This window comes from Saccostrea cucullata, unplaced genomic scaffold, assembly GCF_032062105.1.
Source record: "Saccostrea cucullata isolate Sc308-1 unplaced genomic scaffold, CSIRO_AGI_Scuc_v1 ctg1837, whole genome shotgun sequence".
In the NCBI taxonomy this organism is placed as follows: domain Eukaryota; kingdom Metazoa; phylum Mollusca; class Bivalvia; order Ostreida; family Ostreidae; genus Saccostrea; species Saccostrea cuccullata.
Window position 1 is genome coordinate 113,469 of NW_026930802.1, and position 17,414 is coordinate 130,882.

Consider the following 17,414-nt stretch of genomic DNA (forward strand, 5'->3'; position numbering starts at 1 on the left):
AAGGTGAAACCTGTCGTCAATTCAGTGTATTATTTCAAAAATATCACTAATTAGAAATTTCCGAAATGCAGCTGAAAATAAGGCATATATGGGATTTATTTTTATCCTTTAATTGATTTGTCGTATATTTTGTATATTTATATATTGATCTAAAAATAAGAAATACATTCACAAAAAATGGAATAAATTACAATATACGCCATCAAATATCTAGATGCAGAGTTCAGCAAAACTTATAGTAATGGGCCAGATGGTGATCAGCTTTGTAGTGAAGGGTGTTTGAACTTACCTTGTTTTACAGACAACGGATCATGTACAACGGGAAACAACAGGACGTCTATAGAGGAACTAGACAGTAATTCTACAGATGACAAACCTGCTTCTGGTAAGGAATGGTTTTTCTCATTTCTAATCTTTCAAGGTGTATTAACATGTTTACGCATGCATTGAATTATGATTATCTTTAAACATGTCTCATAAATGCAACTGTTTTTGCAGATAACGTGGTATATTTACATTTTTAATTCCCTGTCTTGACTGAAATGTGAATTATATTTCAAAATATATGCATTTTCCCCATGTAAGACTCAAGACTTTACAAGAGCCTTTGTATTTTTATTTTCATTTATAGCATTGGTATTTAAAGGCGTTCATTTTTTGTGCCGATAAAATAAAACACATACTAGTACTTTATCTTTTAATTCAAACCCTCAACCCCCTCTGTGCATACTTTGTAAGCAAAAAAATATTAAACTGTTTACAATTTGTACACTTGTACAAAAAGAAATCTTAAGTACCTGAATATCCATTCCATGCTAAAATGATTTTTTTTTTTTTTTTTTTTGCATATTTTAAATTTTCATTTGCATTTGCGCATTTTATATCTCTTGATACATGTATGAATATTGTATTTTTTTTTAATTTTTTTTTACTTTTTAACGCCGAGTCGGCAAAAATTCAGCAATGTTTGGGTGGCGGAATATTCTAACTGTTATTCATACATGTAAGAAACGTATAATTGAAAAATTATTACAAAATTTATACTAAATGATTTTAATTTTTTCCCTGTTCTTTTGATTAAAGAAATCAGCCTAACATCAGAGAACTGTTCCAAACCAGAGATATGTTTAGCTCTGTATGGAGTCATTATTATCTTCCTCTTAAGTATTCTTACAAACATCTTTTTGATCGCGAGGTCAGTGTTAATTTAGCTTATTGTTATAATCGAACACAAATTATTTAACCTGTACTTAATTAGGTACATTATAATATACTAATTATAGTAAAGAAAATCATGAAATATTCAAAAGAAGTTTGGTTTAATTTTCTGCAAATTTTTACACTTATCATTATTTTTAATTTATTGTATATTACTTTAATATTACAGAAAATGTAGACAAAACGTTTCTTCTGTCGACGAAGAGCAGGACACAATTCAACGGAATTCAACATTATATACAAACACTACAGGTATATACGACAGAGTGGAAGATAACGCAGAATATCAAAATCTTGGACAATTAAGTCAACCTTCTCATTACGAGGAACTCATGATCAAGTGAATATACGTCTAGATTTGACAACCTTTTAAACTGATATAGTTGTCTGAACATTTCAGATTTTAACTAAAATATATAGTGATTTTTGTTTTTGGTGAAAAAAATCATTCTTTCTATACAAAAAATATGCGAGTTTCAGGATATACTTTATCTTGCTGATATTGAGCTCTGCAAACCATTTATTTTACTTTGACTCTGTAGAAAATGTTTCTTTACTCGCAAAAATTAATCATTGCAGATTGATGTCAACTCGATGAATAGTCAAAGAAAGATACCTAGAATAATAGTTGGTTTACAATACATTGTTGAGAACAGGTTGAACGCTCGATCCCTAAAACCTTTAAGGAGGAAATTGACACTAAGAATGAGAAAACATCCATATTTCATTGTGTCAGGATTATGCCATTTGAAAAAGCCAAACATTGCGCTAACACCCAACACGTCGCTAAAGAGTGCATAGCTGTGGAAGCGTGTTGTGTGACGGCGCAACACCGTCTTTGTGTTAGCGCGACAGCGTGCATTGTTAGCCCAGTGGCATGTTTTGTGATATCTCGACGACCTGTTGTAATAAAGCGCAACGGCGTGTTGTGTAAAATAGTGAAAGCTCGAGGGTCTGATGTGAAATCATGTTACTGCGACGGCGTCTTATGTGATAGCCCGATGGCATGTTGTTTAAAAGCGTGTAAGCGTGATGGCGTGTAATGTACTAGCGCGACGTATCTTTTTTTTTTTTTTTTTTTTTTTTTTTTTTTTTTTTTTTTTTTTTTTTTTTGCGAGCGCACTGTTAAGACTAAGCAAATGGCCACCGCTTTTAGCACACAACTTAACACGTCATTGCGATAAGCCGTTTCAAGCCACACGCCATTGTTTGAACACAAATACACAAAACACACTCTTGTGCTAAATTAATTTCACAAAACACTCCGTCGAGCTAATAAAAAAAAACCGCAGTCGTTATACTGTAAACGTGGAAATTTTGACGATGTCCTAATTTTGACTATTTTGACGGTTTTTCTTTTCTCGACAGAATTTACACTCGTCAAACTGCGCATCATATATATAGCGTCACAACAAATATGGACCATTGTACAACATTATGCTTAATTTTCTCGGCTTTCTCCTATTAAATCTAGATCAAAGTTACTGTTAATTTCTTTTGTAATTAGTTATGAAAACATAGAGATTTATTAAAAATTAAACATTAAAAGAAAAACATTGAATCTAAACTAGTGTATCAAACACTGCTTGTGTAACTTAGCCTATTTATCACGCCGTGTTTGACCTAGTTTGTCACATCAGGCAATTACAAGAGGTCAATTTATTTAATCAAATCTTACACACTTAGATATTTTGTACAATCTTGCACACTGTAGATACTAGTAGTCTGTACAAAAATTAAAATTTTATTGATTACGACGCTGCCTTTGTATCCCCTTGAATTCAAAGATACATAACTCTTGATTATATATTTCGTCAAAATTAACACTCGTCAATTTTCGTAAACAAGAAATCCTCAATTTTTCAAATCGTCAATATAACTACGTTTACAGTCACACAATATCACACATCTTTGCACTCTACAACGTGACGACGTGTTGTGTGTAAGTGCGACGGCTTTTTTTACTGAACACAATGTTCTTGTAAATGGTCTTATCCGGACGCCATAATATTTTACATCATCCTTGCATAATCGTTTCCATTCTAATGCATTGATATTATATGTTTTGGCATAGTTCATCAATAACAAAACTTGTTTAAAAAACACACAAAAACACAAAATAGAAGGTGTCTTTATCATGCAAAACACTGTTTATTATAAGCGTAGGCAACAGAGATTTCTTTCTTTTAAATACCGTGCAATTCATTCTGCTAATTACTGTCAATATGCTTCTGTTTATTGCCTCAACTATTCATAGTTCAGGGCAGGAGAACATGTGTTGCTTTTGGGGATGTTTTCATTTACTAAAAAAGGGAAGAAAATCCCTTTTTGACTAAAATGTTTGCTAAAAATTCTTTAAAAATAACACATCCCATATTTTAAAATGTGTTCCCTAACTACTTGTATCGCAAAAAAATGAATTGTTTCCAGTAATTGCAAAGAATTCTTTAGATATTAAATACTGAAAGAGAAAAGAAGCTTCCATTAAATAGATTCATCAGAGGATAGCGTTTATGCAATGCTATGGATATGATTCGTTATAGGATCAAACAAACACAAAACATTAAAAAAAGGCATGGCAAATCAGATGTTAGAGTATAGAAGAAGGATATGGAGATAACGAACACAATTCACTCTCAAAGTCCATAAAACAATACAAAATAAGAGCAGAGCAAACACAAACACAGACCTCCGAAACATCAGAGGTGGGATCAGGTGCCATGGGGGAGAACTCTTACAAATAAGCACGTCTAAGCTTAACATGTACATGTAGCGTAAGTTCTTTGCATTGTGCATTCATATCTAGGTATACATTAAAGGTTATTTTTTCACTTACGAGGTCTATGAAAAAAAAATCAGTGGATACTTTTAGTGAAACTTTGGAACATTACCAGGAAAAAAATTAAATGACAATCTGAATATCCCCTGATGAATCTTTGTCTTGAGTTTATGAAACCACATTCCTACACGTACACGTATATCCTTAGGTGTTTGCATACACGTTGTCTGAATTCAGATAGTCACAGACCGTCTTGAAGCAAAACTCATATTCTTCCTACAATACGAGATACAGATTACCTTATACATATGTTTTTCAGCGGTTCTTTATCTCTAGATCTGGTCTTCGACAATGTAGTTGAGTTTCATGTTTATATATATTTCGATAAATCTAACTATTATTTTTCATTCAATTTTGCTGAGAATTTTCTTATTTCTTATTTTTTACTTTGTGCTTCTCACCTTGAAAATCTCGGTACTCATCAATTTATAATCATCTAATGAAAATCAGTAAAAATATGATAACACAATCTTTCTGTACCTTTGAAGATATCATCTCTGGTCTTCTACATTGTAGTTGCTGAACTATGGTAAAAATGTCCACCTCGTCATCTTGTTGTAGCTGTTCTATGGCGTTATACACAGCAATAAATACTCCACAACAGGTCGCACCATCCCTAGAAAAAGGACAATTGTCCTCAAATTTTATTTAACAAACAGATATGCTAGAATTCGTTTCATTGTATCTTAAGAAAAGTTGAAAAAGTTCTAAGTGTAAAAAATGAAGTTTCATTCCATTGAAATTGTTTTAATAATTATATTTAAAAAATGTAAATGGCATCTCGTACATACAGTTGAAGTAGATGTATTTGAACATACTTGGAAACAAGGGCTATCGGTCCATCTTGTTCACATTTTCTTTCAAGGCAAAAAGTTTTATTAGTTCAGTTATTGTAGATGGTTCTTTTGGTAGGATTTCATTGGAATTCCAATCAAGAATTTCAAAAATATGCACAATGTGCATCTGATTACCCTATAATAAAATGTACTTAAAATAAGTCCCCAAGTCGATCTGATAAAAAGGTTTGGACTAATTTAAAATCCTAAAAAGATCTTTAAATTTTTCATTAACTTTATTTACGCGTGACTTTTTGCAAATTTTATTTTTACAATACAATTAAAAAAATAAATAAATAAAGTATACGTGGTGGATTGATAGTATGTTTTTAACGTCCCTTTCGAGAATCTTTTACTCATATGGAGATGCGACACATGCTGGGGGGATGCAATATTTTGTATTATATTCGGCACTTACGGCCATTGAACACTTAGGAGTCTTTTTCGTACCGGGTTTTACCGCGACACGAGACCTGGGTTTATACGGTATCACCGAAGGACCGGTCCCCATGTCCCCCCAGTGGGATTCGAACCGGCAACGCAAGAATCAACTCCTTACTCTGCGACTCTAGAGGAGACGTTCTAATAACTGCGCCACTCGGGCGACATTTAAATATAAATATATACATTTGTGGTATCTCTCTGTTATATAGTCATACGGAGAACAAATATCTTCAATTTTGTATGAAGTTTGTCTGAGGTCAGAGGTCAATACGTGACCTAATCACACGGCGCAATAATATCTACCGGTGCATAAATATAAAATGACTTGCTCTTCTAGCATTTCATGTATAAAGAAAATGAACAAAATATGCAAGTAAAATAATAATTATTTTATTTAAAACGTTAACAAGTATTTTATACAGTTTTTTGGCCGTCGATTTAACCTGTGTATACATGGAGAATATACCGACGGAAACTAGGGCATAGCTTTTGTTTACAAGTTTTATGTCGTTTTTTTTTCAGCTGTACAGTCTCTAACGTTTGTCCTTATTTTTGGTAGACTTTTAGTTAAATCTTCATGATAAACTATAATTTTTCCATCAAATTCTACTCATGATAAATGTGTAAATCTGTTGGAAAATATCAAAGCATTGCATCACGCCACGAACAGCTGACAAGCACCTCGGCGCTGTCGTAGTTCAATGTAAGTTTTCGCTAGTGTCCCCGTGTTTTGCTTACATCATAAAAATGCCTTTAGTTATTGATATCGTAGGTTAAACGTTTTTGATCTTAAATACTTGATTGTAAATTAACTGGCACTGTCAAGTGTTTACATCCATCGGATCATCCATCCTTTTCTGGCGACCGAAATTCCTCCAGCTTTTTATCATCGATCTTTAAATGTGTTTCTTATGTCTTTTCAGCATTAATTATCAATTTTCACGAATAGAAATATTCCCCGACAAAAATTTGTTCACTACTGACCACAGGTAGCCTTTCACAAAATATTCCCTTAGAAATAAAATCCTTAGCCTGCTGAATTCGAAGCGTAACCGCCAATCAAGCCGATTTACACCTTGCGTCATTTTAAAAAAAATCTACGACGGACGGTTAGTGCAATAATTTATATTCGAAAATGCTAAATCGTCTGTCTCAAATGTATATATGTAATAAATAACAAGTTTATAAACTTCAATGGGAATTTAAGTGGGTCGGTACGTGATCAAATCTTCTGAGAAGGCCTTCGGCCTTCACAGGATTTGATCACGTGACTGACCCACTTCAATTCCCATTGAAGTTTATAAACTTGTTATTTATTTCTTGAATGTATATATGATGGCCCAATTTATGGATATATATATGAAATGTCTTGTGGCTCTATTTTTAGCATTGAGCACGTGGAGAAGTAAACAAAACTTGGTAAAAAATGCAATATCTAGAAAAATAGAACGTTTAGAAAAAAAGCACACTGGTCCAAATGTTCCTTTGTGTGTTAATTTAAAAAAAATACTACCTATTCATCAGTTTTAGTCATATTTAAACAAAACATTTCATAGAGCAGGCTACAACAATTCTTATAATTAATAATTTTGCTGGATAACATTGCCATTGTTACCGAATCTACAATTTTTCTTTATATTCCTTCAGAGGGTTACTACAGTTTTGGGCAAATTTTGATACATTAGTGAACTAGGATACAAGATAATTCCTTTTCAATTTAATTATTATTTCTTTAAATTAAAAAGGGTTAGGTATTCGATCATTTTTGTTGCAGTGGTTGAGAAAATAAGTTTAAAAATTGTAAAACCAATCATTGATTAATGAAGATTAGGAAGTCTAACACGCATCCGTGTTTTCAGTCACATTTCGACTTCGCGTATCTTCCTCCATGGTTAAATTTTCAAACAGGGAGAATCCTGGAAAGATTTCAACTCAAATCTTTTTTTTTCTTTTTTTGAAATTTTTGTCAATGGAAGATTTTTTTAAAAGCTGCCGTAGAGCCGTTTCTGGTCTTTGATCTATCGCTCTTAATAAAACATTTCATTTTTCGAATTTTATTGGCTGTTTTGCAATCAAGCATAATCTATATATATATACGATCCAAGAATATTTATTGCTCCTTGTTGTATTCGCTTTTCAATTGCTTATTTCACAAATTTTAAAATTTAGCTTTGAAATGAAATGCTTTCGAGCAATATCAAACAAAAAAAACTTCAACAAAGAAGAAAAGGTAGGGGACGCCATTGCATATTTAAATAACAGTAAGGATTATCGTTTAATAATTACCCCGCACTGTCCTTGGGATGTATACAGTCATGTATTGTAAATTAAAAAAAAAACTTACACGTTTCGTTTTGATTTGAATGTCCGTTTTTCGCAATACATTTTTCATCATTGTAGATGTTTTCTTTTTGATTTCATATGGAGCCAACTTAACATTTTTTACTTCGTCGTCAACCCAGTCTATAAGCTTTTGAAAGGAAGAAAAAGGTTACACAAAAATCGTTAGTTTCAAAAACGATCAAATTGGAACTTTGGTAACATTAATTACCTCTTTGATTTCTGATAAAGGGTTCAAAGAAATCAGAAATGAGGAATCTTGATCCACCAAAAGCCGAACAAGATCAATGGCGGCGCCTGATGCTGGATATTGTGCTGCAATAAACTCATCCGCTCGTGTAAACGACTAAAATAAAAGTTTCAGAAAATTAATCCTCTACAACTCTCAGTTTTCAGCGGGTGTTTTCTTTCTTTTCTTTTTTATTATAACAAAGATTTGTTATCTTAATGTAAACTATTTACAATTTCAATTTATTTAATGTAAAAGAGTTATTTGATGTATTCTACTGACTCATAACTTGCATATATACTTTTTCGAAGGCATATTATATACTTTTTCGAAGGCATATTATTGCTTGTTTCTTTATAAATATTTTATTATTTGAGAAGTGTTTATTACCGACACATTCACAGCATTATAGTATTGTCCTCGTCCTTTGACAGTTGAGGTTAAATGGACCAGATATCTGTCAACTAAAATTATGACAAATTATTTGAATAGTCTCCGTGTACACAAAAAATACCGTTCTGTCTATATTAATTAAAACAGGCAATGCGTTTAAATAACCTGGTAATACAGAGTTGGTAAAATTAAGCATGTCGTTCTTTCGACCCGTTTCGAAATTATCTTCATCGTAGTTTGGCTTTAAACTAGTAACCACCTGAAATTAGAATAAGAAAAGTAGAGTGCCTTTTTTCTGTTAATAGCACATAAACAGCAACAGAAATAATATCAGCAAGCTAGGCTTCATCAAAATGTACGTGAATCAGTCTGATTCGCGAGTAAGTTAAGGCAACGTCTATGAATGAATTAAAACGCATAAGGGCTGAACTTCTTGCACAGAAAAAGTTAAAACTTGTTCTCTTATATTGGTACACACGACATGCCCCACCAAGTGCACATTATCGTCATATTATGACGTCATAATCCGTACTACACAAGTTTAAAAGGAACATCAACAATATAGCTTCGGCGCAATGACATACTCAACTTTGTTCTTCAAAAGCAAGGTATTATTAGACGCAGAATATTACGAGGATTTAAGATATTGCTGCAGAAATGTCGACAGTGTGATTGTTTAGTTACTATTCCCAAAATTTTTAAGTTGAAACAGGGTAAAAATTCACTGTCCAGTGTATAAGTCGCCATATTATTTAAGACGGGAGACGTACATAAACAGAAGCATATATGCCAATGTGGACAATCTTACATTTTTTGTAAACAGTATCACAAATTTTATGTAAAAAAAACAGATTAAAATGCATAATTATGATGCTGAAAGTTCCTAAATATTTACTACATATAATATACTTTTGAATTGTGAATATCAGGAAAACTATTTTATATTAGAAGTATAATAAAGAAAATGCCTGAATGAAGCTACCTGAGCAGGAGTTATTACCCTTGTCAACATTTTTCAAGATTGAATAAATGATTTAATAAAGATAGTATGCATTTTTTAAATTCTTTTACATAACAATACTTATCATTACACTTATAGAAAATCATTCTTCTAAATATATTGTTCCAATGGGTTATGAATTTAATGTCTACTAGAATAAATGAAATATTTAAACAACTTTTAAAAGAAATTATAGAATTATTTCCGATACATTTTAATTTGAATTCATTGGCCAAAATTGTCATGTTAGGAAATTGTTCTTTAAAAATAAATTATTAAATTATTTAAAGTGACAGTTTTTTTCATATTTAAAATAAGAAAAGCAGAATTTTAAACATCATTGAACGTTTAAAAATTTTAGAAATTAATTATTTGCATCATTAACATTTACAATAATTCAAAAGGTGTATATAGAAATTTTGGCAGTGAATTTCTGTTTTGATCATCTTTCCTTAATTCCTGGATCTTTTGAAATAATAAATGTAATGATATAAGTTATCTCCTTGATGAAACGTCCATTGATATTTTATTCATTTTAAGGTTTCAAAATTGAAAATGCTTACATTGAACTCATTTCCAAGACGCTTCCGTATTTCCTGTCTACCGGTGTCCCCATACAACTCGATAAACTCTCTCCTGCCGACAAAGTTCCTTTTGCTTTTGAAATATTCGTGCAGTGCATAGTATAGAAAAGCATATTGATCCTACAATATCAAACAAGTTTTTTGTAATTTCTTAAGAATTTGTCTAGACTATTTAAGCACAACAACACATATTCAGTCAGTAAAACAAATTTTTTAAAAATAAAATGTCAACAATAATAAAACTTACTGCATTTTGAACCATGGTCATTCTATCTTTGCGCATGCTCTTTACAAACTCGATGACGTTGATTTTGCCCTTTTGTTCGCCGTATCTAGACAGGACGTCCAGGGCAATAAATGTCCCCGTTCGACCTATACCTGCACTGTAAGACAATAAGGCAAATATTAAGTTATATCAAAATACGGGTATATATTTACTTCCTCTTTGTGTGTAATTTACCCAATTAAAATTAAAATTGCAAAATCTTTCTCTAGATGCAAGATTTAAAATACTGCTTATAACAAAATCAGAAACAACATGAATTTTAAACAAAATTCGGTTGATTAGCATTATTAAATCTTAGTTAAAAAGAAAGTAAATATGTACCTGTATTTTGAAACTTTTACAATGTATAATTTGTCTCAGTAAAAAATGGCCTAGATGTTATGTAGAGAATAATACATACCATTTTCCACATTATATCCTGTATCAGCCCGAAACACTAATATCAGCCAGAGGGCCGAAGGCCCGGTAGCTGATTTTGGTCGAGGGCTGATACAGAATGTGATGTGGAAAAAGGTATGTTTTATTATGCTTATTACATACTTAGTAATGAAATACAGCACACATCAACTTGGGAGAAAATCATGCACAGACATAAGTATGTAATCAATTAAAGTATCTTTATGAAACAGTCTTGAATATGTCGAAAGTTTTGAATCACACCTGCAATGTACGATGATCGGATAAAGTGATGGTCTAATTTTATGCCGGAAGTGACGGAGAAAAAATAGCAGGGATAGAGGATTTGGAGTCCCATGATCAGGCCAGCGTGTGAAATGAAACTGCACAATCGTCCTTGACCCAGTGACCTGATTTATAAAACAACGTTGGTTTCTAAAAGTTTATAGCTGGAATAAAGCTTATTCAAGTTTGCGGACTTATTAGAAGTTTGACGGCTGAGGAGCATGTTATATAAAGCCTACCTTATCTTGGCGCAAATTAATTGTCCTAACAACATGGTTAGCATAGACTTTCTCCTCAATTAACCTCACAGAAAATGGTCCGATATATACTTCAGTCCCTTCATTTGGCCAATACTGGTGACATTTTACCTATTATGTTAAGGACTAATTATTAGGGTTTTTTTTAAATGTTTTTTGTGCATAAAACTAATTAGAAATTTCGTGTCAAGGGATTCAAGGCACAAAATGAATGAATAGTTTGACCTTGTTCTGCTAACCTTTGGTCCCTCAATAAGATTGGTCAGCATAACAATGTATTCCACATGCTCCTGCCAAACCATTCTCCAAAGATCAACAATAGTATTAGGCATGGGACCTTAAAAAAAGTGTAAATACTTTTTAGTAAAGATGTTTTTTTTATTATATTTTATAAAACCGTGTTGCTTTTTTAAATGACTGTCATTGTTATTGGCATTGTAAAGATAGTGTTTTGATAAAGACTTTAATTAATATTCATCTCTTATCAAGGGTTTTAAGAAATACCTTGACATGCAATATACTCTCGTATCCCCGTCATATTCTTAAAAGAAGAGGAAAAGTTAATTTCATGACCGTGTAATATCGTTGACTTCTGCTAATAGATTTGATTATTTTTGAAACAATTGCCTGTCGAGAAAAAACTTACCTCAATGTAATTTGCATTTATATAATCTGAGGAAAATACATCTGTTGTTTCCAGATGAACACGGGAATGATCATCTTGAAAATAATGAAAAAAAAGAGTGACTTGTTAGTATTCTCAAGTAAAGTTTATACTGTTTTCTATAGATCATTCATTTTTTTCTGATATAAGGAATGGACCTTAAAATGTCAAATTAATGTTTTTGTGCATGTAACATTCATTATAATTGATTTTGAACCAATATTTTAAATGCGTTAACCAGGAATCATTCAGAGTCTTATATGTGCCTTTAATCATATGTTAGTAGTCATTGTGATCATTTCTCATATACTGATTTTCTTAAACATGTATTTAGCAAGAAATATATTCAACCTGCTCTTTGATCAAATGAAGGAGCAACTGAAACATTTCTTAAATTTTGCGTAATTATTCAAATTATTTCCCCTGCTCTACATGTTAAAGATAAACTAGCAAAAATTTAAATGAAATGATATATCATTTCTATCTTTGATATCATGATGCTATATAAATTACATATTAAAAAAAAAACATACATGGGAATACTGTTTTAAATCTATTTTTTGGCAAGTTTCTTTCTAGGATTGCGGTTTTGCATTCAAATCTGACTCCATAGGGAAGAGACTAATTGAAGAAAAAGAAAGTGTACATTGAGAATTTTTTTCCAAATACCAGTGAAATCTTTCGAGAATGGATACACCTCAAGTAATAAAAAAAAGAAATGTTAAATTACACTTTAAAACAATTGAAAGACAGAAAATAAAATATATTTCCAGTAAAGAAGTTTAAGAAATATAAAATTTAGCAAATTTACTCATAGATTATCTACTTTACAAAGCGGTAATACTGAATAGGCATGTTGTAAGTATACCTTAAATTCTTTAATAAACTCCGCATTTTCATTTGCTTCTTTTTGTTTAATGATATTGGCGAGATCCTTCACACTTGTATCCTTAGCCATGGACAAGTTATTATAATAAACGGCTTCTTCCGGTTTCTCTTCATAGGGTTCCTCTTCGGGATCCTCAATAGGGACCGATAAAAAAGCCCTGTTGGTGTATCCTTTGTAGGAGTAACAAAAATATCGCATTAAGTTATGGGTCTTTTAAAATTTTGTTCAGATTAAAAAAATAGTATCAATCAGTCTTTCATTTTCATACAAAATTTAAAGTTTAAACAAGTCACAAAATCACAAAAATTACGATTCCCGATTTCTGATACTGTTAGTAAGAATATTATTTTGTCGACGAAATAAAGTCAGTATTATATAATTTTTTTCAAATGACAATGTTTTTCACAATATCTTAAAACAATTTTCTATTCAGATTTTTTTTGCATTATATTGTACATGTAGTTCTTTATGCAACTGATAGAGAAATGTGATTACACAGCTAGACATATAATGGTAAATAGTTCCTTCACCCGTAGTGTTTCTGTCAGTGAACATTTGAATTTCCAAGGTTGAGGGATTGTTACTATCTGTATGTCTTCTTGATCTGTGTTTCAATGATAAAACCAAATAACCTAATTTTTAAAAAGTTGACTTTACAAAGCATTGATGTCGACTACTGGTTGAAAAAAAAATACTTACATTTAGATGATAGTTTAATAAAGAAAATCAAACAATATATAATCCAAAATAGTCTTTCTTATTCTGTATGTTATGTATAGTAGCACGTTTGAATAATAATATTTTTAAATTTGCTCACAAGTTGTGTATACATGCATCTACCATACATTTTGCGAAGTTATTGTTTAACAACGTTAAACCCATTTCGATTTGATATCTTTGTCAATGAACAAAATAAATTGTGTCCTTATTTCTACTTAATGATATCTTGAGCAATTACCAGAGAAAAAAAATATCATATAGAATATCCATACTTGCATACAATTACGATGATTGTCACAACTATGAAAAGGAGTAAAACGCCACCACCTCCAGCACCAAGAAAATATATCGGGGAGACCTCATTTGTTTCTGTTCTTTCATAAATTTCTGAAGTCTGCAATTCTAGATAATAATATTATTAGGTATTCAGATTTTAATCAATAGGTTTATAAATGCTGAAGACAGATATGCATGCATGTAAATATATTAAAATACAACAGTAAAATTAAAAGCATATGAATTACAGATTTTTTTTTCTTCTATCATCTCTAAAAATACTACATAAATTGATTATTCATAAAAATTAGTTCAGAAAACCTAGATTTTATTGTACTGTTAATGAAACTCTTTACTTTCTGTCGTATAAAATTTGAAATAAAAATAAAGGTATTGATATTCATTTTTCGATAAAGATTTTATTCCTATCAGTTGATGCTAACAAATTATTAAGCTGATCTGTCTGCGCATTTTTTCTCTCGTTTTTCTCGTTTTTTATTAAAAGAATATAATCTGTCTTCTGGGTATGCTTACTCCTTATTGGCACCTGATCAAACATTTTGAGGTCGGTAGGTTTAAAACTTGCATTTGTTCGTTATTTTCTTATCTGAGTCAATACTATTTTCAAACAATTTTATTTCACACAGAATAAATACTGCTGAGAAAATATATCCATGTTCAAGGGCAGAATGATTTTTGAGTATTTTGGGCAGTTATTAATATGTAAGCATTTAAACAATTTATAATTTCATGTAATTAATCTTTAGTCAGCACCTTTTGTGTATTTGTCAACTGTGGAATCTCCAGAACACCCACCAAAACATGATCCATTGTTGGAAAAGCATGTCGAATTATAACTATGCTTGCAGCATTTTATTTTGCAGGATTTACAATAAAATAACGGACTATATCTTTGGTATAATATATTTAGATATAACTTCATTAAGAGAAAACCTATCAGTAAGTAGAATATCAAAAGTTTTTCGAGAAAGGTTTGAGTTCTTCTTAAAAATGGTACAACCATATAAATGAAATGATTATTATGAACAATTAATTTTGAAAACTCTATTTTTTTGGTGCACACACATTAATAAACCAAACAATTTCATTTGAAAATTGATTATTGCAATATCTTTGGTATAAGCACTGCGTTTACTTTCCATGTAGAAATGACTTGTTTACACATGTATATACTATATTTTACCTGTACATTCATCCCCTTTCCGTCCATCTACGCAATTGCAGTTCCCATTTATACGACCGCAGCTCTTCGAAAGACAGCCAGATCCACAATGTTTGTGACACTCCGTGCCAAACTTTCCTTCGACACAGCCATTTTCGCAATAGCCTGTATATCTATTACATCCGTTATAGCAATCGGGGTTACATGTTTTATTGCACGTCTCCTTGAAGAATCCCGTTTCACATCCATTGGTGCAAGCTCCTGTGACGTTATTGCACAGCTGTCCTTTGCAGTTCATACTGCACTTCTCAGAACAATTGTGCCCAAAACGTGAATCATTGCATTCTGTAGAAACTATTTATATTTTATTTCCAAATTATTAAAGATTGACTGAAATCATCATTTAATGTATATACTTTTTATAAAGCCATTGCTATATGAAATTTGAAAAGGTCTATTGAAAGATTTATACCCTGTAACAGTTGCACGAGATTACAACATTTTATTCAGCTTTTCTTTGGAAAGAGTTCTTTAAGCACTTACTGTTACAAAAGTATCCTGTCCAATTCGATTTACATCCTTGATAACATTCTCCTGTATGGGAATCACAAGTGTTGAATTTGCAAAATGGACTGCAAGTCTGATTACAAAATAAACCATAGAAGCCATCTTTACATCCAGAGCACATACCACTAAATCGATCACAGCTTTGGTGATTACATTGCAAACTACATTGATTCTCACATGTGGGCCCATAATAAGGTTCTTTGCATCCATTGGTGCAATATCCAGAGAATTGATAACATATTGTATCTCGGCAATTAGGACTACATGCTACAGCTTTAAAAAAAGGAATTTCATCAATTAAAGCATAATATATATTTGACACTAAGGGTGAATGTATGGCTAGTAATTTATATTTATAAAAAAAATATACTTACGACATGAGCCATTAATGATGTCGCAAGATTGACATAGACAATCTAAACAAGACTCTCCGAATTTCCCTACTCTGCAACCTGTTCATAATGCACACATTTTATCAAATACTTCAAAAGTAAAAGTCCACATTTGTTAAACAATTAAAGATATGTGTTTTATTACGATGATCTGAATTGTAGAAGACGCAAATGACCCATCCACAATATATTTTTTTACATTTACCCACAATTTACGAAATAAAGTTTACCATAAACTTCAATTTCACAAATTTCTAATACAGCACCATCGCCTTCTTTATCTTCTGAAGCCTGATACGTCGTCTCAACGATTACATATCTTGCGGTTTTCCTACACGGAATGTTAATCAGAGCTGGGGGTATTTCTGATTCCGGAGTTTTGTCTTGGTAACATCGTGTCCTTTCAATTGTTGTTGATACATCTGCCGAGATGTTCGAGACGTCTAAGTAGAATTGCCGAAATCGGTAAGGAGGCCAAGTTGCTTAAATAATATATGAAGTAAAATAAACATCTTGAATATTTTTTTGCAAACCACTATTACTAGAACTGACAATGAATTAATGTTTACTGAATGCCATAGGAGAAACAATGTTTTCGAAAATTTAGAATACCTGAGTATCAGAAAAATCATTATAACTGTCTTCATTATAATCATAACTCTCTTCCTTGGACGACTGTAATGTTTGAAATTTTTTACAGTCTTAACCTTATGCACGTTCTCTCTTGGTGTAAAAATATTGATGTAAAGATTGATGTTTGAAATGCTTTTCAAGACAAGTGGTTTGATTATGTGGTGTACTATTTACGACTCCACCGTGTTAGTGGTTAATATCAGAAAATAATAATTATTTAAAAATATGTATATTTTGCATAGTTACGTACTTTCATTTCTATAATATATTTTGACAGATTTCAAGCTAAAGTAATCTTTAAGATCCACTTGAAACCAAGCTCTAGAGAATCCTAAAGCAGTGTGTGAACATAGCTTATAGTCTGTCTGAATTCTTCTACCATCAATTGCCAGCGTTGCATTCCATGATTTATACACCGAACTTAATGAAACTTTTGTTGTACTCCTTTTGCACAAATTCTCTGAAAAGAAATTGTATTTGATAAAGAAAAAGATACTTATTAAAAGATATTTGACAATTATAACTAAGGCACTTTTCGGTAGCCAACAGATATAGTCAGAGAATCTTATTTAAAAAGGTTAAGCTATATAAACTAGACAAAATTGCTAAGGCACCACTTGTTAATTCTTGTTTGTGAATTGAACACTTGCCGGATCGGTACTCGTGTATTTAATATGCCATTATTTCCAAAACAGTGGAATTTACAAATATATTGGTATCATAAAATGAATGACCTCAATCTCCCATGCAGAGCTCGTTCGTTTCTCTCTCAGACACCTCTGCAATGGGCTCACGTCAAGATTTTTGACATACCGTATAAAACGTGATATTTGAAGTATTGTCTTGATTCAAATTAATAGTTCTGCATTGATTTAGTAAATATCTATCTCAAAACTCAGACATAAGCATGGAAATTGAATTATAACAAATTAAAACAAACGCACTATTTCTCGTGTTTAACACTGTGTATACGCGAGCCAACG

At 31.6% G+C, this 17,414-nt stretch overlaps 1 protein-coding gene and 1 long non-coding RNA gene across 2 annotated transcripts; one reads left to right on the top strand and one right to left on the bottom strand.

The window, feature by feature from the left end:
* Positions 1 to 241: 241 nt before the first annotated feature.
* On the top strand, positions 242 to 1,921 carry LOC134230157 (uncharacterized). The gene is made up of 3 exons (XR_009984288.1): positions 242 to 385; positions 1,084 to 1,195; positions 1,388 to 1,921. It is a non-coding gene; the product is annotated as an uncharacterized LOC134230157 (long non-coding RNA).
* A 1,415-nt stretch (positions 1,922 to 3,336) lies between these two features.
* On the bottom strand, positions 3,337 to 15,841 carry LOC134230143 (receptor-type tyrosine-protein phosphatase kappa-like). Its single transcript, XM_062711920.1, has 21 exons — positions 15,781 to 15,841; positions 15,383 to 15,679; positions 14,861 to 15,184; positions 13,653 to 13,782; positions 13,191 to 13,264; positions 12,640 to 12,830; positions 12,305 to 12,392; positions 11,754 to 11,827; positions 11,612 to 11,648; positions 11,347 to 11,444; positions 11,090 to 11,218; positions 10,830 to 10,975; positions 10,131 to 10,266; positions 9,863 to 10,003; positions 8,465 to 8,558; positions 8,297 to 8,370; positions 7,889 to 8,023; positions 7,682 to 7,807; positions 4,876 to 5,029; positions 4,538 to 4,673; positions 3,337 to 4,273 (listed from the first exon to the last, which is right to left on the bottom strand). Exons 2-19 carry the CDS (start codon positions 15,525 to 15,527, stop codon positions 4,889 to 4,891), a joined length of 2,283 nt encoding a protein of 760 aa, XP_062567904.1. The 5' UTR covers positions 15,528 to 15,679; positions 15,781 to 15,841; the 3' UTR covers positions 3,337 to 4,273; positions 4,538 to 4,673; positions 4,876 to 4,888.
* Positions 15,842 to 17,414: the final 1,573 nt, after the last annotated feature.

Excerpts from the sequence above, each read along its gene's own strand:
- LOC134230143 (XM_062711920.1), bottom strand. The coding sequence starts at position 15,527 with ATGTGCTCTGGATGTAAAGATGGCTTCTATGGTTTATTTTGTAATCAG. Across the intron at positions 13,783-14,860 it reads GAAAGGGGATGAATGTACAG|AATTGCAGACTTCAGAAATT; the intron begins GTAAAATATAGT and ends ATTATTATCTAG. Across the intron at positions 11,445-11,611 it reads AGAGTATATTGCATGTCAAG|GTCCCATGCCTAATACTATT; the intron begins GTATTTCTTAAA and ends ACTTTTTTTAAG.